This window comes from Colletes latitarsis, chromosome 6 (genome assembly GCF_051014445.1).
Source record: "Colletes latitarsis isolate SP2378_abdomen chromosome 6, iyColLati1, whole genome shotgun sequence".
Classification (NCBI taxonomy): Eukaryota; Metazoa; Arthropoda; class Insecta; order Hymenoptera; family Colletidae; genus Colletes; species Colletes latitarsis.
Genome location: NC_135139.1, coordinates 4,394,351 through 4,419,654, shown reverse-complemented (window position 1 = coordinate 4,419,654; position 25,304 = coordinate 4,394,351). Strand labels below are relative to the sequence as shown.

At 34.5% G+C, this 25,304-nt stretch overlaps 3 protein-coding genes across 3 annotated transcripts in view; all 3 read right to left on the bottom strand.

The window, feature by feature from the left end:
• Positions 1-25,304, bottom strand: part of Sema2a (Semaphorin 2a) — a 1,678,677-nt gene that overhangs the window by 1,497,576 nt on the left and 155,797 nt on the right. The gene's annotated exons all lie outside the window — the stretch shown is intronic.
• On the bottom strand, positions 1,223-4,239 carry LOC143342788 (uncharacterized). The gene is made up of 3 exons (XM_076767008.1): positions 4,197-4,239; positions 3,083-3,952; positions 1,223-2,373 (listed from the first exon to the last, which is right to left on the bottom strand). The coding sequence occupies exons 1-3, from the start codon at positions 4,237-4,239 to the stop codon at positions 1,223-1,225; spliced, it is 2,064 nt and encodes a 687-aa protein (XP_076623123.1).
• LOC143342787 (histone-lysine N-methyltransferase SETMAR-like) lies at positions 9,753-15,482 on the bottom strand. Its single transcript, XM_076767007.1, has 4 exons — positions 15,447-15,482; positions 14,582-14,729; positions 10,102-10,773; positions 9,753-9,817 (listed from the first exon to the last, which is right to left on the bottom strand). The coding sequence occupies exons 1-4, from the start codon at positions 15,480-15,482 to the stop codon at positions 9,753-9,755; spliced, it is 921 nt and encodes a 306-aa protein (XP_076623122.1).

Sequence of the window (25,304 nt, the reverse complement as noted above, 5' to 3'; positions counted from 1 at the left end):
TAGTCAGCATTTTAGTGTGAGAACACGTAAAGGATATAGTATAAAGGTCAAATTAATTTTTTTTAAACAGAATTATATATCTTGTGGTTTTCAAACACCAATGAAGATATCGACTTCATTTCTTTTTCTTTCTTTCTTATTAAATGGTCCAAACGATTAATGTTTTCATATGAAATTAATTTTTTTGATAGGTAGTTATTTAGATAACTGTTATCAAATTGATTAACATTTACTTGGAGCATTTCTTTTTATTACAAGTTCGCATTTGGCTGTTTTATCTTTGATGACCTAGATCAGGACCGGGGAACCCCACGACGCTTTACGCACCCACTCTTCAGTCGGTCTATTCCCTCACCCAAGTTTAGGAATCTCTTACCCGCTGGTGGTCTAATGTTCTCTTTTTTCAGTTAGTCTCTTTCTGATGGCAGACCCAATGGAAATTGTGTATACAGGGTGTTTGGCCACCCCTGGGAAAAATTTTAATGGGGGATTCTAGAGGTCAAAATAAGACGAAAATCAAGAATACCAATTTGTTGATGGAGGCTTTGTCAAAAAATTATTAACGTTTAAAGTTCCGTCCGTACTGAATTTTTTTCTCGAAAATGCGCAAGATTTTCGGGAGTATGTCTATTTACCAAAAATAATTGTAATTGACCCCCGTCACCGAAAATAATTTTTTCAGAACAATTTGAAACTTTTTAATTTAATTGTTAATAACTTTTTAACGAAGCTTCCATCAACAAATTGGTATTCTTGATTTTCGTCTTATTTTGGCCTCTAGAATCCTCCATTAAAATTTTTCCCAGGGGTGGCCGAACACCCTGTATACGCGTGGAAGACAACTGATAAGGGAAGATATCGAACCCGGAAATTCAAAAAATTATGAAACTTTGAAGATATGTAGAGCATGTGTAGGTATGTAATACACAATTTTTTTTTGCTGTTCACATTCACCCTAAGGGGTTGAAATTAACCCCTGAAAATTCGGCTATTTTTCGATTTTATTTTGTAACTCGCAAACTGTAAAAGAAAGAAAAAAAGTTCTGAAACAAAAGTTACTTCTTTTAATTAATTGAAATTTTAATTGGTGGTTTAAATAATTATGAAAAAGCGTAATCCCTTTTTTTTTTTTTTTTTTTTTTTTTTTTGAGCGTTTTAGGTCACATGCACCTTGTAGGTTATTAGTGACCACAGTTGGGTTACCTAGTGGAACTACTCATATTTAGAGTAATTGGTATACTTTGATGTCTTTTAAGAAGTTTAAAACTTGTTTGCAGGAGTCTATTTCTCGCAAGTTTGTTAGTGAATTTTGAAGCTTATGTTGAATCCTCTTCATATTGTATTTAGGGCAAATTGTCAAGATGTGTTCAATAGTATTTTGTACGTTACAGGTGTTGCAGGAATTTGGTTCGGTTTTTGTGATAAGGTATGAGTGTGTCCAGCTTGAGTGTCCTATTCTTAATCGGGTTGTTTTCACTTGATCTTTCCTATTTAGTAGTAGCGCTGGATTGAAGTCATATATATTGTTCCGAACTTTGTGTAGCTTAGTTGGTCTGCTATTCCTCCATTCTTCATTCCACACTTCCGTTAGTGCCTTGGTGTAATGCTTTTGAATATCTTGGTGAGTTGCCTGCTCATATTTCATTATAGTTGTACTGGAGCTAGCCAGTTTTGCTGCTTTATCGGCCTTCTCATTGCCTTCAATACTAATATGGGCGGGAATCCAGGAATATAATACTTCTCTTTTGTCTCGCTTAAGGGTTTCAATAATGTTTTGGATTACTGTGTTATTTGTTTCCAAATTTTGTAGAGCAAGTAGGGTGCTTTTTGAATCAGTTAGAATGATGGATTTGCTGTGTGTTGTTTCTTCTATGTACTTCAGGGCTTGCAGCACAGCTGATGCCTCACTAGTGAATACTGTAGATGTTTCCGGAAGCCTGAATAACAACTCATGTTCGGGAGTGCATACCGCACATCCAGTCCCCTCTCCTGATTTTGAGGCATCAGTGAAAATTTGCGTATGGTGTGGGTATTCATTAGATAACTCAGTATATAAACTCTTGAGAACGTTTAAGTTGGTGTTTTTGCCTGCTTCCAGAATTTTATCGAGAATGCAAGGAGGATCTATCGTCCAAGGTGGAATTTGATACTGTCTCCTCGACATAATTCTTGGTGTATCTATATTTAGTTCTTGCCAGTATGTTTTGACTCTATTATTTAGCGGTTTTGGTAGTTTGGGCTTTTCCTTAAATTCATTGAAATGGGCGGTGTTAGTTAATTGTTCGTAGATGGGGTTTGAAGGCGTTGCTAATCTGGTTGCTGCATACGATAAGCTCAGTTGTTTTCTTCGAGTTTCTAATGGTGTCAAACCAGCTTCGCATAGAATTGCAGTAACTGGACTCGTTCGGAAGGCTCAAGTGGCTATTCTAGCTCCGACATTGTGTATAGGTGTTACTAATTTTAGAACGCGTGGTTTTGCGGAATCATAGACGATTGAGCCATAATCAAGTTTGGACAGAACTAAGGCCTTATATGAATTAATTAAAATTTGGAATTCAGCTCCCCAATTTTTCGAAGCGATGACCTTCAACATATTTAATCTCTTGACACATTCTTCTTTAAGCTTTTAAGGAATGGAGTCCAAGTGTATTTGTTATCAAAAATTAGGCCGAGAATTTTTGGCGTGCTTGTTATCAAGAGTTGGCTCTGACCTAAGTGTAGCTGTAGTTGGTGGTTTTGTGTTGTTCTTTGTTTTGAAAATATTGTAACGGTGGTTTTGTTTTTGGAGAATTTGAATCCAGTTTGTTGAGTCTATCTAAATTGTCTTGAAGGATTTGCTGACTGGTGTTTAGATTTTTCCCGGTTACAAAGAAGGTACAATCGTCAGCGAATATGGAGTACTTAACTGGTTTAGAAAAAACTTCAGCGATATCGTTTATTGCAATCAAGAATAAAATTACGCTTAGTACAGATTCTTGCGGTACCCCATTTACGATTTCAACTTTTTTAGATAAATTGCCGTTGACACGGACATATATATATCTGCTTTTTAGGAAATTGTATATAAATTTTATCATGTTACCACTTACGTTCCACTTTATAAGTTGTTGTATTATTCGGTGTCTCCAAAGCATGTCGTAAGCCTTCTCAATGTCCAGACATATTGCTATTAGATGTTGCTTTTTACGGAAGGCTTCGCAAATATTTATATCTAACATTGCAAGGTTGTCAATCGTCGAACGATACTGTCTAAACCCATTTTGATTTTTTTCCAGTAGGTTATTGATTTCCAGATACCATCGCAGTCTTTTGCAGATTATTTTCTCTAGCAATTTGCATAGGCAGCATGTCAGGGCGATAGGCCTGTAGCTGTCGACTTGAAGCTTGTTTTTTCCAGGTTTTAGAATGGGAACTACTATTGCTTCTTGCCACTTGGTAGGGAAGACACCATTCAGCCATATGCAGTTATAGATATCTAATAAATAACTTATTCCTGCTTTTGGTAGTTGTTGGATAAAAATATTTGGAATGCTGTCGGGTCCTGGGCTGGAATTCTTAACAGATTTTAGCGCCGATTGTAATTCGGTAGGCAGAATTTTCATGTTGCGGGGGTGGTTGTTTGTCTGAGAGACGATATGTTCGTGTCTTGAATTTTCTTCAACACTAGCTTTAATTTTGAGAAAGTTTGGGTCGAAATTTTCATTACTTGAATTATTTGCAAAGGTAGTAGCTAAAAGGTTGGCAATTTCTGTAGCGTCTGTGGTAGTTGAATTCTCAGAACTTTTGATTGCAGTAATTTGGGAACTTACTTTCTGGCCATTTATTTTCTTCAGCTTATTCCATAATTGTTCACACGGAGTGGTCTTTGTTAAGGATGCGATGTAATTTATCCACGAATTCTTTTTTGCTTGTTTAAGGATTTTTCTTGCTTTGGCCCTTGCCCGCTTGAACTCTATTAAATTGAAATCAGTTTTATGTTTTTTGCATACATTGAAGGCATGCTTCTTTTCCTTAATTGCATTGCGGCATTCATCATTCCACCAAGGGAGATTTTTGTTCTCTGTATTATTTGATGTTTTAGGCATGGATTTTGTGGCAGTATGGGTGATTACTTTTTCAAACTCTTTCAATATTTGGTTTATTTCCAAACAGTTTGATGTATCAGGCGTTTGTAATGATGGGAGGTTTTGATTTACTTCGTGGCGGTATAGCGGCCAGTCCGCTTTTTTGAATTTCCATCTAGGTTGTATTATATGGTTTTCAACATTGTTGTCTATTTTTTCAATGATAATGGGGAAGTGGTCGCTGTTATATAACTCGGTTGAAATTTCGTACTCAATGCTGTTGAAAATGTTGGGACTGCAGAAGGTTAGGTCTATTCAACTGTAAGAGCCATTTGACACGTTGAAATGAGTGGGTTCGGAATTATTTAACAAGGTGATTTCTGATTTAAGTATTATATTTTCAATTAGTTTTCCTCTAGCGTCTGTATTTGCAGATCCCCACATTCTATTATGGCTGTTGAAATCTCCCATTAATAGGAAAGATTTGGGCAGTTGCTCTATAATGTTGATTAATTCGGCTTCCTGAAGTTGGTAGTTATTTGGAATGTAGACATTGCATATACATATTTCTTTTTGACGTAGAATGATTGAGACCGCAATTGCTTCAATATTAGTATTTAGCGGTATTTCTGCGTAATTTAGGCTTTGTTTCATGTAGATTGCTACTCCGCCGCTAGCAATCAAAGCATTTCTTCTATTTTTTTGGACTACGTTGAAACCTTTAATACTGATAGATTCATTTACTCTGAAATTTGTTTCCTGCAGACATAATACGCATGGCTGATGATCTTGGAGCAATTTTTGTAAGAATTCAAAACGTGCTTTTAAACTATTAACATTCCATTGTATAATCTTCCTTAGCATTTATACTTATTGAACAGTATTTTATTTGTTTGATAGTTAATTGGTGTATTCGTCTTCGGAGCATTGGAGAGTATCCGAACAATCCGAAGGAGCAGGTGAGCTCATTGAGAGATCAGCCTTGGTAGATTTAACTAGTTTTTTCGTGATTCTTGTGAATCTGTTTTTGATACAACGGTCTGTGAGGTAAGGGTAGAGCTCTTTCATAACATTTGCTAGAGCTTCCACGTCATCTGTGTATTCTATTGCAATCTTTTTAGCGTTGGAAGATCCAAGCGTATTCTCAATAAAGCTTTTAAGTTGGTCGAAGTTTAACATCTTATCAGGTTCTTCTAGTACGTGTTTAACTGGCTGCAACATTTCATCTATGCTTTTATCACTCTTTGTCACAACGTTTGGTTTTTTCTTTGGCTGTTTGCATTCCGATTCAGTTTCCAGGATTTGCTGAAGACTGATTGGTTCTTCTGTGGCATGGTTTAAATGGTTGGTTCCTTCTGTGGTGAGGCTCGAATTGTCGGTCATTTCGGATCTTGTGCGTTTTAAAGTTCTGATCAATGGATCTATGTCCATGGTTTCTGTTGCTATGTTGTCACTAGGGTTTCCTGATTCCTTTGCCATGTCTGTACTAACAATATTGGGTACCATTGGAACTATTTTGGAGTCTCGGGGCTTTATAAACACACTTGTTTGTGGAGATTTAAAAAACAAGGGTTGGTTTTTATCAGTTTTACAGTTTTTTGCGACATGCCCCTCTTTATTACATATGAAGCATTTTAATGTATCTGTGGAGGGATATATCCAATATGTGGTTTGTTCATGTTCAATTTTGATTGAGTCTGGGATTTTATGCGTGTCATCTGGATGGATATATAATTGGCGACGAAAACTGAGGATGTGCGCAAAACCCTCTTCTGCCATGCCAGCTCTTAGGAATGAAACAGCTGATTCTCTTTTTACTCCAATTTTATCAAATACTTCTTCAATTATTGAGTGAGGGATTGTTGGACAAACGTTTGACAGTATTATACGTTGAGCTTTGCTGATTAACAGCCTTACGGCTACATCGGTACCATTAACTTTAATGTGTTTATATTTATCGGTGAGGTCGTCCGCGATTTTCTTACTCGCCAAAAACACACAAATTCTACCGTTGGATACTCTTGACATGAATCTAATATTCGCTGGATTGGTAATTCTGCCTAATGCATGAGCGTAATCTTTTAATTGAATTCCATCTTTGGCTTCGATTACAATCGCTTGATCTTTTTTGGGGAAACAATCACTTTGTACTACTTTGTTGTAGCTTCGTCGTGGTGCGCTAGGGTTATTATTAACAGTTTGGGATACAAAATTTCCGTGGTCAGAAGTCATTTCGGTGAATAGGTTGCACCGAGAAGGCGTAGAGATGAGTTAAGAGGTTGGTTTATAACAATTTCCTAATATTCACTATTCCACATTAGCACAGAGTATCGTAAATACATACAAGATTTGATTGGCACTATACAGGGTGTTCGGCTACCCCTGGGAAAAATTTTAATGGGGGATTCTAGAGGCCAAAATAAGACGAAAATCAAGAATACCAATTTATTGATAGAGGCTTCGTTAAAAAGTTATTAACGTTTAAAGTTCCGCCCATACTGAATTTTTTTCTCGGAAATGCGCAAGATTTCGGGGGTATGTTTATTCGCCAAAAATGATTGTAATTGACCCCCGTAACCGAAAATAATTTTTCCAGAACGCTTTGAAATTTTTTTTTCCGTCGAAAAATTTCACACCTTCTCGAATTTTTTTCTAGAAAGTGGCTAGAATTTCGGAGGTATGTCTATTCACCAAAAATGATTGTAATTGACCTCCGCAACCAAAAATAATTTTTCCAGAACGATTTTAAATTTTTGAATTTAATTGTTAATAACTTTTTAACGAAGCCTCCATCAACAAATTGGTATTCTTGATTTTCGTCTTATTTTGGCCTCTAGAATCCCCCATTAAAGTTTTTCCCAGGGGTGGCCGAACACCCTGTATATGGCACTAGCGTTCACAGCACGCACGGCGTTGACAAAACACGTCCGTTCACTGTTACGGTTCCAATCGAACTCCGTAATCCCCTTTGTTTAATACAAATGCAACCTTTGTTGACAGAAGTGTAGTCTTCGACAATCGCAGAACTTCTTGACACCATTGTATTATACATGACTTGCATGACGAGAAAAATGTTCTTCTAACATTTAGGGTAGAAGGCCCATTTACTAACAGTTTAAGGATTGAGTATGACATTGTTGCATAGTTTTTTTACTTATCGACTAAAAGCATACGATTTTTTTATTATTCATTATTATTCAATATATTTACTTGAAGAAACAATGTTTGTGACTTTCAAAACCCCTATTATTATTTATAAAATCACTAATTTAACGAAAATATTTAAGAAACTATTACTGTCATCCATAAAGGAAAAACTAGTTTCTATGATGTGTATAGTACATATCTAAAGGCTTATATTTTATTATATAAAAAATGTAAATATTATAATTATACATTGCTTCTTTTTTATTGTCTCGTTTTCTCTTTTGCTAATATGAAAATTGTAATTCTCACTCTTCTAGTTAATCTAAAATTTTTTATCATTTTATACAAAATTAATGACAAAAGAAAATTAAGTGCCACCTTTTTTATCGTATTAATTGTACTTATAATTATATGTTACTTTCTTATGTATAAGTTTTTAAGGTTTAGTCGGTATTTTAAGTAAAATAGTTTAGGGTAACAGCAATTGGGTAAACGGCAGAAAATTGGTCCTTTATTCCATTAGAAAATAGTAGACAACATATAGTAAGAAAATAAAAAAAATATACTTGTGTCTTTAACTACACAATAGGCCCACATGCTAGCTGTATAGACAATATGTTAAGTGTGAGAATTCGCGAAGTTTCTCTTTCTGTGAGAGACATAGGCATCAAAGTGTTGTATCGTATATGTCGTTTTGTTTAGCATTGATAATGAAAGTGTTGCCACGTGTGTTGGTGGCAACAGCCAGCTGCCAATTCTCGTCGTAGAATTAAAATTATTGGCTGGCTATTTTACGGATTTCCGCGCGGACTGCGTCGCGAGACTTTAACTTGACTGTTAATTTACATGAGTGCAGCTCGATCGTGGATATAAACATTTTTTTGAAGACTTTCATCATCATGAAGTATAATTGATACCTTTCGTATTACATAAGTATTTTCAAAGTTAGTCTATATTGTTATATGTAATATTGACCTTTTTGGAAATAAAATAAGAGAATATTTCGATAATTTACGTTAAAAATAAAAAGTTCGAATAAGGATAAATTATATCTAAGAGTTCCCTTCTTTTTCTTTATTTCCACCTGCTATATGTATCTATTGCGCAATTAAAGACACAAGTATATAAATTATCTTGCTTTTTGACTATGTGTTGCGTACTATTTTCTGGTAAATATTATAAGAACATTGCTTCTCATACAGCTCATATATGATACAATAGAGTTAAGAAGTTCTTCGATTGTCGAGGACCATAGTTCGGCCAACAAAGGTTGCATTTGTATTAAAAAAAAAAGGATTATTCCGTTTCATAATTATTTAAACCACCAATTAAGATTTCACATGAAATAACGAATTTCAAGAAAAATTATAACTTTTTCTTAATTGTTTAAACAATTGATATATATTTTACCGTTCGATAGATCTAATTAAAAGAAGTAACTTTTGTCTTAAAACTTTTGTTCTTTCTCTTATAATTTGCGAGTTACAAAATAAAACTGAAAAATGGCCGAATATTGAGGGGTTAATATCAACTCCTTCGGGTTCGGTATCTTCCCTTGTGGGTATGGTGAGGGTCGCTGACCTAGATTAACAGTGCATTCAATTTGTAATGAGGACTTTGGTCGACGATTTTAAGATCATTGGAAGTTACCATACATTGCTTTATTTGTTTTAATTTTAGCTATTACATCTTGAAATCTAGAAAAATATAATTTTGGAAAATAGATTTTTACATAGTTATATGTGTTCCTTTAAATTAAATAGTTTGTTTCTAAGACATATCCTCGCGTCGTTGAAAATAACCAAGATATAGCTTTGGAACAGAGTTAATGGAGCATGCTGACATACTCTGAAATTTATCTCTTTACCATATTTTCAATCAAAAGTTCTTAAAGGAATGTACTCTTCTTAGTTTGTTAGACACTTGACGACAATTAATGCTTCATCGAAAATTTAATCCAGCTTTCGCCGTGAATATAGCATGACGATTGCGTTGATTCATAGATCCGATTTGAAACCTTCAGCGGTTAACTCTCACCTACTATCTTGTATCGTTGCCCTCGATTACTTGAAAGCATTTAATACCTTGGGATCACGAACTTATCTCTGCCAAATTACGTAATTTAGGTATAACTAGATCAGCAGCTTCTTGAATACGAACGTATCTAACAAATTGTACTCGACAAATAATGTTAACGACTGTCAAGCATATGCTGTCACCGACATAGCAAATTGCACGTGCAGTGTGTCTCCAGGTTTTACACTTTGATTTCAATATTCATTACCTCAAACACAATTTCATCGGTTTTGGTTTTCCACTTATTTTTATCTGCAGAATTATTCCATAAAAGCATTTATTATCAACAGAGAAACATGTCTATGTTATACTTCTCTTATTAAAACAAAATTTATCGAAAAAACACTTCGTAATTATTCTTATTTTAGATCTTATCTAATGTATCTAGAACAACTTGAATCCTAGAATCGAAAATGCATTTTCTCGATAAAATGCTTAAGTCGAGCAAAAGAATCAATATTATTATTATAATTCGTTGCCTCGTTTCGTAGCAGGTACGAAGGTGGAGTATGGTCCCAGGAGTATCCAACCTAACAAAAAAAAAAAAAACACAAGAAATTTGGGAACAAATGTCTTTATTTTTCAACATAATCTCCTTTTAGCTGGGTACACTTTTCCCAGCGATATTCAATAGCTTCGATACCCTGTTTATAGTGAGAACCATCGAGCTCCTCAAAATAGCCATTAACCGCAGACTCCACCTCTTCATTATTCGAAAATTTTTTACCACCGAGCCATTTTTTCAAGTTTGGAAATAGAAAATAATCCGAGTGGGCTAATTCTGGCAAATAGAGTGCGTGAGGAAGCAATTCGCGCTTTAACTCCTGAATTTTGGCCATCGCGATAACGGATGTGTGAACTGGTGCATTGTCTTGGTGAAACAACACTTTCTTTTTCACCAAATGGGGCCGTTTTTCCTTGATTTTGTCACTCAAACGCTGCAATAAATTCGCATAATACTCGTCGTTGATTGTTTTTCCTTTTTCAAGATAATCAATGAAAATTATTCCACGCACATCCCAAAAAACTGACGCCATGACCTTTCCAGCAGATGGAACTGTCTTTGCCTTCTTTGGAGCTGGTTCTCCCCTTACAGTCCATTGTTTCGACTGTTCCTTCGACTCAGGTGTGAAGTGATGGACCCAGGTTTCATCCATGGTTATGAATCGACGCAAAAACTCGGCTTTATTCCTGTGAAACATCGTCAAACACTCAATTGAAACATCCTCGCAACGCTGTTTTTGTTCCATTGTGAACAAGCGCGGCACCCATCTTGCGCACAGCTTTCTCATATCCAAATTTTCAGCCAATATGCGTTGTACAGCACTTTTTGAAATGCCTACCATGTTTGCAAGCTCGCGCACTTTCAGTCGACGATCGTTCAATACCGTTTTGTGAATTTTCTTCACGATTTCCGGTGTGGTTACTTCATTTGGTCGACCACTGCGGTGTTCGTCTTGGCAGCTCGTACGGCCTCGTTTAAATTCTGCCACCCAATATTTTATTGTTGTAAATGAAGGAGCAAACTCCTCTAGAGTAGAGTATAGCTCAATTTTGATATTGGTTGGACTGAGACCTTTCAAATGGAAATTTGTATCACGTAACGATGACCAATTTTTTCCATGTTTACGAATTCACTGAGAGCGTTCACTATTAATGGCTGCCAAACAATTACTAAACAATGTAGCATCTTCAAACTTGAAACTTAAGCTGTGTAAGGTTGGTACTTCCGACCATAGTCCTTTTTTTTAAACAATAACCACCATCTATACCTCAGGCCGGGTACTTCTGGGATTACCCTCGTAATTACAGTGATCGCAAAGAAAAAGAGGAAGACAGTGAAATTGTTTTTTTCCTATAATCTCCATATATCTTCTAGCGATAAACGTCAAACAATCGATAGAATTAAATCGGGGCATTCTTTATCTGGGCCAATGAAAAGGAGGGTTAGTCTTTGGAGAAAAGTCGACAGTTTGATAAGTCTCACGGAAACGGACGTGCTTTAGGAAACCTTAGCACCCAATCATAAGCTCTCGCTTTTCTGCCACAGTTCTGTCCCACTCCCGTTTAGATACTTGAGAGCCGAACTTTTATGAGGTTCGATCGGGCGAACCCAATCGGCGCACCGTTTGATTTAGCGCCGTTCCATTTATGCAGACAGTAAAGCACCACGGCCTCGATCGATGAGTCTCGACTTCGTGCAAACGCAATGAACCCCGTTTGAACCGCAAAATTTGAATAAAAATTGGAACAGCTATTGCGATGTTACGAACGAAAGGCGCTGAATGAAAATTTAGAAATAACTTGTCTGTTCTGAGAAAAAATTCAGATATCGGTAGTCATTATCTCAGAAACGCATCAGTCAATTCAAGGTGAATCTTATATATGGGGATGGAAGAATAAAGAAACATTCAATAGCTTCATGGAAATAGTTAGTAATATGTGTATTTATTAGGAGTAGCAACTAAAAATGTCTTTTCCTTTTACCTTTCAGAAACAGTAAATGGCAATGACAATGTTGATTGGCTGCAATATTTTTTCACGTTCACTGATTTAATTAATTTTAAATTAAGAATGAATTTATAGTCTCACAAGCATAGTTTATAATCGTATTACATGTATTCTTCGGCGTAGTAATCCTATAAACATTTAACAATGAAAATATAGTAAAAAGAAATTCTTAGCTAGTAAAATAAATCAAATAGTTCATATAAAACTATTTAAATTATACATATATCCCAATATGTTAGAATAAGTCATAATTAATTTTGTTTTCTCAATTTTTTATTCTGATTTAAATATACTGATTACTTGTAACGAATGGTTCATAATTGATGTTTAACTTAAAAATACAGTCTTTATAACAATATTATATTTTTAAGAATAATCTATTTCGAATGTGTAGCCAACGCAGTTTTAAATCTGTTTGGTTTTCATATCTTATGAATTCTCTTATCAATAGTAATATCTGTTTATCGTTGTTTAATTTTATAAGAAATACCATTCCTTGCCATTCCTATTACTATTCATTTTTTAGAATACGAAAAAACACTTGCTACGATGTTTACACTCGGATTGTGAATTCTACAGATTATAGAAGATATTTTGCTTCTGCAACATCTTCCTACAGACATTATAATTTAAAAATTTATTTGTAACTTGTCCTTAAGTATTATACATGTATGCCCGTCACTGTAGAAGATGGTTTCCATTCGGCAAGCATATCTAAACACGATTGAAAAGAATGTGATCGGATGTAGAACGAGACGCCACAATTTCTATTACTCGAATAATCAATATTCCTTCACTACTGGCTACGATTGTGCCAGACCTCTATAAATGATGTAGAATGATCATTTTCCGAAGTAGTGTAAGTATAAAGAGTATGTTTTCGCGTAAGGTTTAGTAAACTGCAGAATTATATAAGTCGTACCACTTGCTATTGCGGCATGTTTTATTACTCTCGTAAAATACGATGAAGAGTCCAGTAAAAATTACGGCACGCATAATAATACTATCATATCAGTCACGGAGAAAAGTGATTGTAAATGGGAAAGGAAACATTTAAAAGGACGTAATCCCCCGATCAACGCCGACCGTTTTCTGTGGTAATGCTCATGAAGGCGAATAATAAAGTGTTGCGTAAACGTCGAGGTGCAATTTCGATGCGTATCTCGCGATTCGCTATTACTTTGGTTGTGGGAAACGAAATACGTTAAACGCCTCACGAGGCAGAATGAACTCGTAAAACGGCGAGCTGTTTCGCGCCGAAGAAACATCCCCTTAGAATAAATTTGAATTTCATTCGAAACGCAACGTGCCTTTCGTACCTGTAACCGCTATGGTCGTTGACAATCTTGCAAGCGTTCAAATTTGAGGAATTTCGTTGTTGAAAGTTTTGCAAACTTTTCACGGAATTCGCGGTACTAAACGCGTCAAAAATATATCGTGAAACATGCAGGGAAACTGTTTACGTGTTTACATGGAACGCAACCGGGGCAAATCGATTTCAATTCTTTTGCGTCGAGTCGTATGCTATGGCTCGCAACGGTTGATAACAATACATTGGCTGATGTTAGGAACAAGTTTGGTGCAATACAATTTGTTCCCAAATTCCTACATCTATTGCGGAAGAAAACAGTGTATTCTACGAAATGGTCACAACGGAAAATAAATATACAGGGTTTTCGGCCAACCCTGAGAAAAATTTGAATGGGAGATTCTAGAGGCTAAAATAAGACGAAAATTGAGAATACCAATTCGTTGATTGAGGGTTCGTTAAAACGTTATTAACGTTTAAAGTTCTACCCGTATTGAATTTTTTTTTCGAAAATGCGTAGGATTTCGGGGGTATGTCTATTCACCAAAAATGATTGTAATTGACTCCCACAACCGAAAATAATTTTTCCAGAACGATTTGAAATTTTTTATTTCGTCAAAAAATTTAGGCACTTAATTAGATTTTTAGTAATGAATTTTTTTCTCGAAAGTGTATAGGATTTCGGGGGTCTGTGTAATGACTAAATATGATCGTAATTAACCCCTGTAACTAAATATAATTTTTATAGTATGATTTCAAATTTTTTAATTTCGTCTCAAAATTTCAGTATCTACTCGAATTTTTTCTCGAAAGTGGGTAGAATTTCAGGGATATGTGTACTCACCAAAAATGATTGTAATTGACCCCTGCAAACGAAAATAATTTTTTTAGAACGATTTGAAATTTTTGAATTTAATTGTTAATAACTTTTTAACGATGTCTCCATCAACAAATTGGTATTCTTGATTTTCGTCTTATTTTAGCCTCTAGAATCCCCCATTAAAATTTTTCCCAGGGGTGGCCGAACACCCTGTATACATTACTCGACCAACTTCCCAATATCCAGTTGTCCGGTTGTCTAATATCCGGTTTTCTAGCAGAGCCTACTATTATTATCGAGAAAGTTGATTTTGAAAATTCGCCGAGTACTATAAACTGAGGAAATATGGCACTACGGGGCAACATTGAAAATTATAAATTCGTATATTTTTTACAAGGCCATATTCAATTCATTATAGCAGAATAAAGATAACACATTGAAAAAAGATGCAAAAGAAAAAATAGTTCCGGAGACAATACTTTGTGAGGTACTATTTATCAGACACCAAAGGACAGACTACAAACGATAATATTTGCAAAGTATGTTCTTATGAATGGAAAACATACAAATGACAACAATATTATGTATCTTTTTTCTGTCATAAAACAACAGAAGGTGTTATATAATAAGATATTAAAAATATAAATAACAAACTGTGTTCCTCCGGTTCATGATACGCGTCTAATTTACCACGAATCGGTTGACTTGTTTCACCGATTCTTACTACTTTCATTTGTTTTGTTATTTGTAGATATCCATAGTGATATATGATTTGTCTATCACCGATGTTATTATCTTCTAACTAATTGAATCGAGTTAAAACAAATAATCAATGATGTGTCATTTGTGGGGGATCAGCCTCCTGTTTGTTGTTTTTATCCACTCTAAATCACAATGTCCTTTCGTCAAATAGTATAAATTTACAAAACCTTCTTACAAAGAAGAGTCACGAACGATCCGGCTTCGATTTAAATGAAACTTTGTAGATTTGTACAATACATACGCATTTTATTTTAGCTGCTGTAATTCAAGTTTAAGCGGTGAAATCACCCTCCAAAGTTTGATCCGTCAAAACCCTCGCGGTTTACAAATTGCAAGTAAAATGTATGTTTCGGCAATAGTGATACCGAAACATCCTATAGATGTAACAATAATCATATTGATATTTCTATAAATAGGTTTAGTTAAAATTAATGTTTTGAACTTTGTCCAACTGTCGACATTATTTATTAGCATATCATTAATGAACAGAAAATAGATTACTGTAAGCTTTATTTTTAGAAGATAATGCTTCAGCTATTTATAGTAATATCAATATGATTATTGTTACATTTATAGGGTGTTTCGATACCACTATTATACATATAGGTCCCAAACGAGACGGAAGAAGAGATATTCATTTAACTAGCATCATGTCGCGTCATTCTTTGTCAGCTTCTATATTATAATTTTGTATATTACAAGAAACTGTTACCGAAATACTATATATATTGTTAAATTATAACTCCTTCTAATTAACCTTGTCCGGATTCCAATATGGAAAATTGGTATCCATTATAAGTATAAACTCTATAATTAATGAAATTCGTAAAATATGATTAAAAAAACAAGATATAATGTATTCGTTATATGTAAATTAATCTTAAAATATTTGAATTAGTTACCTATTTACTGTACTATTAGTGATCAAAACAGTCGCGTAGAGCGGAAATTATGTTACATGAACATTTATAATTTATAAAACAAATAATATCGTACAACCAACAATGTTTCCAGTATGCAATGCAAATATAAATAATAAATATTAGACAGGTACATCAATCACGTTGTGCGTAACTGTATGGATACTCAACGAATTTACAAAATCGATATTTTCGATAACAAAGTCTCGTATAAAAATATTTTAATGTCCATTTTCGTTTTATGTTTACCCAAGGAATTGATTGTTTATGGTTTACACCACAAATTTGTTCGTGCAAAGAATCCTTCAACAAATAATTTCTATTGAACATATACATGCTAATAAAATGAATTAATTGTAACTAATAATACTAATTTAAACACGTTGAATCTATGATGCAAAGGAATTTGAAACAAGCGTAAGAAGGTTTTAGAAATGCTTGATTTATATCCGCGATTAATACATTATTAAAACATTTTTTAAATTTTATATCAAATTCGTTATCAACGACTCTAAAAACCTTTGTGTACAAATTTTCATACAAAAATAACTTTTTAGCATACATGTCGAGCATATCTATCATTTTAAATTTTGAAATTTCAAATTTCGTATGAATTCAAAAATTCTACCTTTTTCAGTTATTGGAGATGTCCCACTATGTAATATTGAACGATTAATTCGTTGCTATTCCATAAGATTCTTCAAGACATGACGTACAATACGTTATAAATCGAGGCATTTGTATTGTAAACATCGGGTTTTCCAATAAAAACAATTGTTCGTACGCGACTCAATTATGATGGAATTTTTTTTCACTTAGTACGTACATACCTCACATACCTAATTAAAATGTGAGTGTCTTTTTGAATAGCAATGTTTTTATGTAATGAATAACTTTATTTTAACAAATAATAATGACAAACTGAGTGTATAACATTGACAAGTTGCATGATCAAAAACAACGGTTGTTTCAATCTTTCGTTGAAATAAAAAAATGTTCTTGTTAGACAGGCCAAAACGTTCGGTCGGTTGACGATCGCCATCGAGAAGGTTCTAGGCGACACAGGCATATCCACATACGTTCGATTACACCATAAACCTGGGCGACTGACCGAGCTTTGATGTATTAACATAAATTTAAAAAAAAATACTTAGCAATAAGGATAGCAATAGAACTTTAAATTGAAATAAAATGAAAACTACAAACGATAATATGGTGCTTATTGTTTTATTTTGGTGTACTGTGAGTCACAAAATTACTGGCACACACAGAAAGTGATAGCAATATGAAGGTTAAAAGAAATAATAAAGGATTTTTTATGTCTTTTATTTGAAAAATATAATATTTAGACTATAAACTCACAATACTATGAAAAAAACAATAACATTATTACTTATAGTTATAAGACTGAATCGAAACGATTCCGTGCATCAATTGACATCATAAAATTATTGACACACATTACAAAAATGAATAATTTTAACAATGTTAATATTTTGTAGGACATCTTTTTGTTTTATCATTTCGGAAAGCCGCGTTGACATTGATTGTACAATTTTTAGAACATATTCTTCTTCTATATTACATCATTCCTTTTTTAATCTACTTTGCAATTCCGCTCTATTCATTATTGAATTTTTTCGTATTTTTTTTATCTAGTCTGACCCATACCATCTCAATAGAATTTAGATTCGGTGACTGAGGTGGTGTATTTATGACCTTTGGACAGTTGTATAGCAGTCACTCTTGAATAATTTTCGATTTGTATTATGAATCATTATCTTGGTATAATTGGAATTTTTTCAGGAATATCCACTTCTTGAGCACTTTGCTTTAAATTCGTCTATAGCATATTTAAGTATTTCATTTTATCCATTGTTTGTGTTATGAATTCTAAATTTCCTACTCCATAATAATTAATACAACCCCACACCATAACATGACCATTACCGTATTTCACTGTTTAACGAACATTTTTAGGATGCACTTCTTCGTTCGGTTTTTGCCATACTTTTATATGGTCATCAAACCCTCAAACATTGAATTTACGCTCATTACAAAATATAACGTCTCTCCAAAATTCTATAGATTTTGAAATAATTTTTTTGCGAAATCCAAACGTTTTTTCGATTGATTGCATTAATGTACAGTTTCCTTCTGGGTACGCGGCCATTGTACAAATTTTACCGCAATATTCTACGGATTGTTTCATTGAAAACAGATTTATTAAAAAATTGTTAGAGTTTGATATTAATTTGCGAAGCACTTATTCTTGGATTTTATTTCACATTTGAAACAATGAAACGTTCTTCTGATGAATTTAACACTTTTTTCCTTCCACGTCTAGTTGCGTTTTCTATTCTACGTTTATCTTCAAAACTATTAATAACATTTCGGTTGAAAAACTTTTGTTTATGATATTTACAATTTCTCTATATGATTTTCCACTTTTCCAGCGGTGAGTTACTAAATTTCTTATGTCTAAATTAATTTATTTTCCTTTTCTTACCATGGTAGAACATATAGACAAATATTGTTTTTATTAGATTTTAATTCCTCACTTAGGTATTAATTGACTGTTATAACATCTTATACTGAGCCTGGACAACAGCAAAGAAAAGAAAAGAATATCGGAATAGGCTGATTAAATTGTTTTTCGTAGAATATGTTAGGTGTGCCAATAATTTTGTGACGCCAATTGATGCACAGAATTATTTCGTTTCATTCTCTTATAACTATAAGTGATGGTATTATTGTTTTTTTCATAGCATTGTAAGTTCATAGTCTAAATATTATGGTTTTGAAACAAAAAGTGTAAAAAAATCTTTCAATATTTCCTTTATCCTTTATATTCTTATCATTTCCTGCATGTGGCAATAATTTTGTGGCTCACTGTATACAGGGTGTTCGGCCACTTATAGGAAAAATTTTAACGGGAGATTCTAGAGGCCAAAATAAGACGAAAATCAAGAATACCAATTTGTTGATGGTGGCTTCGTTAAGAAGTTATTAACTTTTAAAGTTTCGCCAATACTGAATTCTTTTCTCGAAAGTGGATAAGATTTCGGGAGTATGTCTATTCACCGAAAATGATTATACTTGACCCCCGCAATCGAAAATAATTTTTCCAGAACGATTTGAAACTTTTCAATTTCGCCGAAAAATTTAGGCACTACCCCTTGTCGATTTTTCTTAAAAATTCGTTTTTGATTTTTAGTAATTTCGTTTGACGTCCTACAGAGAAATTGTTTAATACTTTTTTGTAGGTACCAATGGACTCTACTTCAGGAAAAAGTTTCATTGAAATATGTTCACTATTATAGGAGTTATGGCTGTTTGAAAATTGGACCATTTTTATGGGGTTTTTGTAACATTACGGGGCCAAGGAACAATCTTTCGAACATTTTTATAATTGCTACATATTCTGCACTAAAATACGCGATGTTTGGCTTTTTGAACATTAAAATCGTCCAATCCGTTCAAAAGTTATGGTGTTTTAAAGATTCCCATGTTTACGGGAAGTATTTTTGGCCTGAAATTATATTTTCAGTAAGGAATTTTTTTCTCGAAAATGGTTAGGATTTCGATGATATGTTTATTGACAAAAAATGATTATAATTGGTCCTTGCAATCAAAAATAATTTTTTTAGAACGATTTGAAATTTTTTAATTTAATTGTTAATAACTTTTTAACGAAACCTCTATCAACAAATTGGTATTCTTGATTTTCATCTTATTTTGGCCTTTAGAATCCCCTATTAAAATTTTTCCCAGGGGTGGCCGAACACCCTGTATAGTGTACGGCTGAGAGAACTTGGATAAAAGTCCACCTTAGCATAAAATGACTCAACGTTACTTTTTTGTCACATGATCGTATGTTTTTCCTTGTTTCTCCAACTGAAAATATCGAAGACAGATATATATCTATATAATTGCATGGCAAAAAATCGTTTGTCTGCATTGGATCTAAAAGGACCCAAGCTTCCTGACTAGAAGAATAAGCGAATCGGTCAAAAATAGATGCCGTTTGATTTGAGAACATAAAAAAAGACTCACATTCGCCTTCTTCCTCAGTTTCCTGAAGCTATTCGAAGCTCCGGAGCTCTCGTACACATGGCTGTGCATTAGTGTGTGTCAGTAAAAGGGCAGTTTCCTGATGTCACCGGTCTGCAGTCTGGTAGGACTGAATTAGGTTAAGGGGTGCGGTAGGATAAATTGTTAGAATATTACGAGACATTTCTCAAAGGGATGCATGAGAGCAACGGGCTCTTAAATACATACCACTGATGTAACGGGCTTCATTCAAGAGCAACGGGGTTTTACGTAATGTAGAAGCAACGGGTTTTATTCAAGAGCAACAGGGTTTTAAGTAATATAGAAGCAATGGGCTTATAATATATTGTTGCGCCGGGGCGGGGCGTTTTTCCAATAACTCATATTGACACAACACAAATTCAACGTAACACAACTATAATGCAAACTAAGAACTTTATTAACAGAGAAGCTTTTCGATACGTTCGTTCGCCTTGCGATCTGTCGTAGTTCTATTCTTCAAATCGTTGCCGGTTTCCCAGCAACCGGAAGGCCACGGGATCTCGCTTCCGCTCGTTCGTAGGGGCAGCTTCACATCGTTGCGGAACAGCCTTCACGTTGCCGCAACGATGCATCTTCAATCCGTCGCAACAATATTTATTTAATTAAGATTAAATAAACATTTGTTTGTATTCCCCAATTCATTTGGTTGGTCCATCGACATGCATACAGCAGTAGGCTGTGTAATACGCACGACCACGCATGAACTAACGGTAGAATAAGTTTACGTCGTGGCCCGAAATACCGGGAATTAATTACAACAACGCGGGCCTACGAATATGCAAATTATGAAGCAAATCTATGCAAAAGGGAGGATGGATTTCATTGATTACGAATAAACACTGCGTTTTTAATAATTTGATAATATATCGAGCACCGTAATCCTCTTATGTAACGTGTAAATGTTGTGAAATCAGTAGATAAAGTATTAAATTTTGTATTTCGAACGGAAATGGAATATGCGGCACAGAGTGTAACAACTGACGATTTGAAACAATGGTTTCAGGGAATCGGTTTTTAATATTCATTATACAAGGCAGTACGATACGCTGATGTGATTAAATTATATTCGACGCCAAATAATCAATGTAGCATACATAACGCGTTTCAGTATTGTATGCACAGGTTGGGTTTATCTCGTACGATAAATGCATAATAACGCATTTCGTTGAAAGCTTACTGCACGCGTTGATTACGAATTTTCCATATACGTTGCTAGTACGTAAATATCTGAAAGTTCGAAAAAATCACGATTAAAACACAAATACTGTTGAACGCGGAATCGGACACACCGTTTTCACAGTCGCGCTCAATTTTATAATACAACAGGAAAAACCCACATCAGCAAGCCAGATCATGGGAACTTCCTCGCGAGAAAATAACTAACTTATTGTTGTAAGCTGTAGCGACCGCCCGCCAACACAATCAGCAAGGCGAGGTTTATAGCAGGGCAAAAATTCGGAAATAGCAGGTACGGTCAAGTGTCCACATCTGCGAGCCAACAATAGCCATCTTTACAGACTCTAAAAGTGTGTTAACAGCGATTCAAAACCGGTCACACACGGATGACAACATGTTATATATGTATAATAGAAACTAATGCCGAAGCAGTCAAGCAGAATAAAGAAATAGTATTCATATGGATTCCATCACATGTTGGAATACAAGGTAACGACACAGTTGATGCTGCAGCTAAGGAGGCAGCCACCAGTCTAACAGCAGGAATTCAAAATCTTTTTATCATGGATGACCTTCTAAAAGAAATTAAATTGAAACTAAAAATGAAATGAGAAGAAGAATGGATATGTAAAGCTCCTTCTCATATTAAAAGATTTACTGTGAGTTTTTTTGATCAATCTACTGAAGAAAGGAAATTAATGGCACCTAGAAGGGAACAAGTGATAATTACACGCATAAGAATCGGACATTCTAGAATGACTCACTCTTACTTATTGTCACGGGACTCTGCACCTATATGTGATAAGTGCTTGGAGAGAATGACAATTGAACACCTCATAATAAGCTGTTCCAAATACAACAGGACCCGTATGCAACATAGTTTGGAACCTCAGCTCGAAGACAACCTCGTCGGTCAAAAAATGCGGAACGTACTCTCATTTCTTAGAGAAACTGGACTTTTCAGTAAATTATTATAAATACTGTTAATTGTGCCGATGTCGCTAATAACCAAGTTGTTGATGCGACGTTAAACCATTAATTAAAAAAAAAAACCTCAAAAATTTAATGCGAGCGAAAGTGTCGCTCAAAACAAAAAAACTCTAAGACATTGTTACAAATCGTAGCCGTCGTCAACGAAGACGCGTGGCCAAGCACAGTTTTTTATGACAGGGACAAGGCTCGCCGGCAGCGTGCAAGTCAGAAACTCCGGCATCTGCAGGCCAGCCCAGCCCTTGCATAAATCGTCGAGTAGGACTTCTGCAATTTCCACCGGCGACCAGGCGATCAGGAAAAGCAGACAGTCTTTTCGTGACGTCAGCACTCCGGCGCGATACGCACCCCCTTCCAAGGGCATCGCGTAAGAGCGATTTGGAAGGGAGGGGACGGCGTCGGAGTCCAGCTAATACAAAATGCGAGAGGAACGAGCACTTCGTTCTTGCACGCCAACATTAGAACATCATTCTCACCTTATTAACACTAGATTTACAGAAGCCGTCAATTTGACGAATTGCAGATTCCATATTTAAAATTGCAGAACACGTAAATATTATTTTTTAAGAACTTATGTTGAATTTGATTGATGCATTGGCATGAATACATATTCTAATTAAATGAAAAATCGTATTTTAAGGTAATCATCATCATCATGAAAGATATCAATACATATACGTGCTATCAATGCCCGTAAATCTAGTGTTAAATCTAGAACTTACAAGGGACCTTCGTAAACGGTCCGGCTTCGATTTTGATGACACTTCATACACTTATAAAGCAGCCAAAAATAATCGACACGTATTTTTTTTAGCTGCGGTAACTCGAGTTTAAGGGGTAAAACCACCCCTTGTAGTTTTGGCTCGAAACGGCTATCTCGAAAACGGAAAGACATACGAAAAAATTGTTAATGGGCGAGGTTAATGGTTTCTTATGTACAATAACACGGTGTTAAAAAATTTAACAAAATACAATTTCTTTATAACAAAAAAAAATTCATTAACTTAATTTTTCATTTTATTGAAATTTTCATAATGACAAAAAATGACGAGCGTTTTATTGCAAACCCATTGGTATGTAACATTTTAAAATTGCCTCTTACAGTTTTGCAGATTTTGATGATTTACATCTTGCGCCTACATCCACTATGGTAGTAGCCGTTCTAACTTTGACTTTAATGAAGCACTGTAGGCTTGCACTAAATTATACAGTAACAAGTAACAAGTAACAATAATAGTAACAAGTTTCTTAACAGCAATGAAATGATCAATTGTTTTTATTACCCACCTATGACATCGTGGCAAAGGTGGAGCGATTTATAAATTATAAATCCATACAGTGTGTATAGCAATTACTCTATGTAGTTTCGATAATAGTGGTACTCGTCGAAAAAATGTTGGAAAAATAGAGATTTCTTACACCATGCGCATTTAATTATTGCCACGTCACGACAAATATGGCATCTTGGTTCATTTTTAACAGAATAGCAGTACTCAATAGGATTCTGGAATGCACTTCGTTTTTAATCTATACAGGGTATTCGGCCACCCCTGGAAAAAATTTTAATGGGAGATTCTAAAGGCCAAAATAAGACGGAAATCAAAAGTACTAATTTATTGATGGAAGCTTCGTTAAGAAATTAACAAAATTAAATTAAAAAATGTTAAATCATTCTGGAAAAATTATTTTTGGTTGCGGGGCTCAATTACAATCATTTTTGGTGGATACACATACCCCTGAATTCCTACCCACTTTCGAGATAAAAATTCGAGTAGATACTGAAATTTTTAGATGAAATTAAAAAATGTCAAATCATACTAAAAAAATTATATGTAGTTACAGAGGTCAATTACAAGCATTTTTGGTGAATAGACATACCCCGAAATCCTACGCACTTTCAAGAAAAAAATTCTTTACCGAAAATCTAAAGTGAGGCCAGAAATGCTTCCCTGAAATTTCATGCATATCTTTAAAACGTCGTAACTTCTGACGCGATTGAAGGATTTTAATGTTTAAAAAAGCAATCAACGCGTATTTTAGTAGAGAATATGTAGAAATTCTAAAAACATTGGAAAAGTTGCTCTACGATCCCGTAAAATGTGAAATACCTCATAAGAGTAGTTCAATTTTTAAACGGCCATAACTCCTACAATAGTGAATGGATCTCATTGAAATTTTTTTTTGAAGCAGTGCCCATGGGCACCTACAAAAAAGTATCAGACAATTTTTCTGTAGGGTGTCAAACAAAATTATTAAAAATTAAAAACGCATGTTTAAGAAAAATCGACAAGGGGTTGGTGCCTAAATTTTTCAGTGAAAAAAAAGATTTCAAATCGTTCTGGAAAAATTATTTTCGGTTGTGGGGGTCAATTACAATCATTTTTGGTGAATAGACATACCCTCAAATTTCTATCCGCTTTGGAGAAAAAAATTCGAGAAAGTGTGAAATTTTTCGACAAAATTAAAAAATTTCAAATCGTTCTGGAAAAATTATTTTCGGTTTAAAATTAAAAATTTAAGTTTAAAATTATATTGTATAATTTAGTGCAAGCCTGCAGTGCTTCATTAAAATCAAAGTTAGAACGGCTACTACCATAGTGGATGTACGGTGCAAGATGTAAATCATCAAAATCTGCAAAACTGTAAGAGGCAATTTTAAAATGTTACATACCAATGGGTTTGCAATAAAACGCTCGTCATTTTTTGTCATTATGAAAATTTCAATAAAATGAAAAATTAAGTTAATGAATTTTTTTTTGTTATAAAGAAATTGTATTTTGTTAAATTTTTTAACACCGTGTTATTGTACATAAGAAACCATTAACCTCGCCCATTAACAATTTTTTCGTATGTCTTTCCGTTTTCGAGATAGCCGTTTCGAGCCAAAACTACAAGGGGTGGTTTTACCCCTTAAACTCGAGTTACCGCAGCTAAAAAAAATACGTGTCGATTATTTTTGGCTGCTTTATAAGTGTACGAATTGTCATCAAAATCGAAGCCAGATCGTTCGCGAAGGTTCCTTGTTAGTCGAAAAATCTTGTAGATAGTCGTCGCGGTGACTACTCGTAATAAACACATAACACCTCAATTTCACAGTCTCTTTTAACCTCCATCCGGGATATTAATTTATCATCGGAAGACGCGAGCCCGATATTGAATGTGAAGTAAATTCAACGGACACCGCGAGCCGCAACAAACATGTTGCGAGTTCATCTAGACGTTTTATTGTCCACGCGTTGTTTGCGATAGGCAGTGTTAGGCAAAAATTTAATCAACCATTATCGATTAAAGCTTAATTTTTAATTATGAATTGCAATTAATAATTAAATATCCTTTGATCGTTGATTGGATAATTGGTATACAATAGAGTACTGAGTTTCTTTCTGTACTGAAATTAATATCTGAGTCTTGTTTGAATGTCTTTCCAGAGTCGA

What these genes read in the sequence shown, in the direction of transcription:
- LOC143342788 (XM_076767008.1), bottom strand. Translation starts at nt 4,239, where the DNA reads ATGGAAATTCAAAAAAGCGGACTGGCCGCTATACCGCCACGAA. An exon ending in GGCCGCTATACCGCCACGAA is followed by an intron (nt 3,953 to 4,196) that starts GTAAATCAAAAC and finishes TCAATTTAATAG; the next exon opens with AGTTCAAGCGGGCAAGGGCC. An exon ending in TATAAAGTGGAACGTAAGTG is followed by an intron (nt 2,374 to 3,082) that starts GTAACATGATAA and finishes TTCTATGCGAAG; the next exon opens with CTGGTTTGACACCATTAGAA.
- LOC143342787 (XM_076767007.1), bottom strand. Translation starts at nt 15,482, where the DNA reads ATGGATACCAATTTTCCATATTGGAATCCGGACAAG. An exon ending in CATATTGGAATCCGGACAAG is followed by an intron (nt 14,730 to 15,446) that starts GTTAATTAGAAG and finishes CGATTCAATTAG; the next exon opens with TTAGAAGATAATAACATCGG. An exon ending in TCATGAACCGGAGGAACACA is followed by an intron (nt 10,774 to 14,581) that starts GTTTGTTATTTA and finishes ATTGGGTGGCAG; the next exon opens with AATTTAAACGAGGCCGTACG.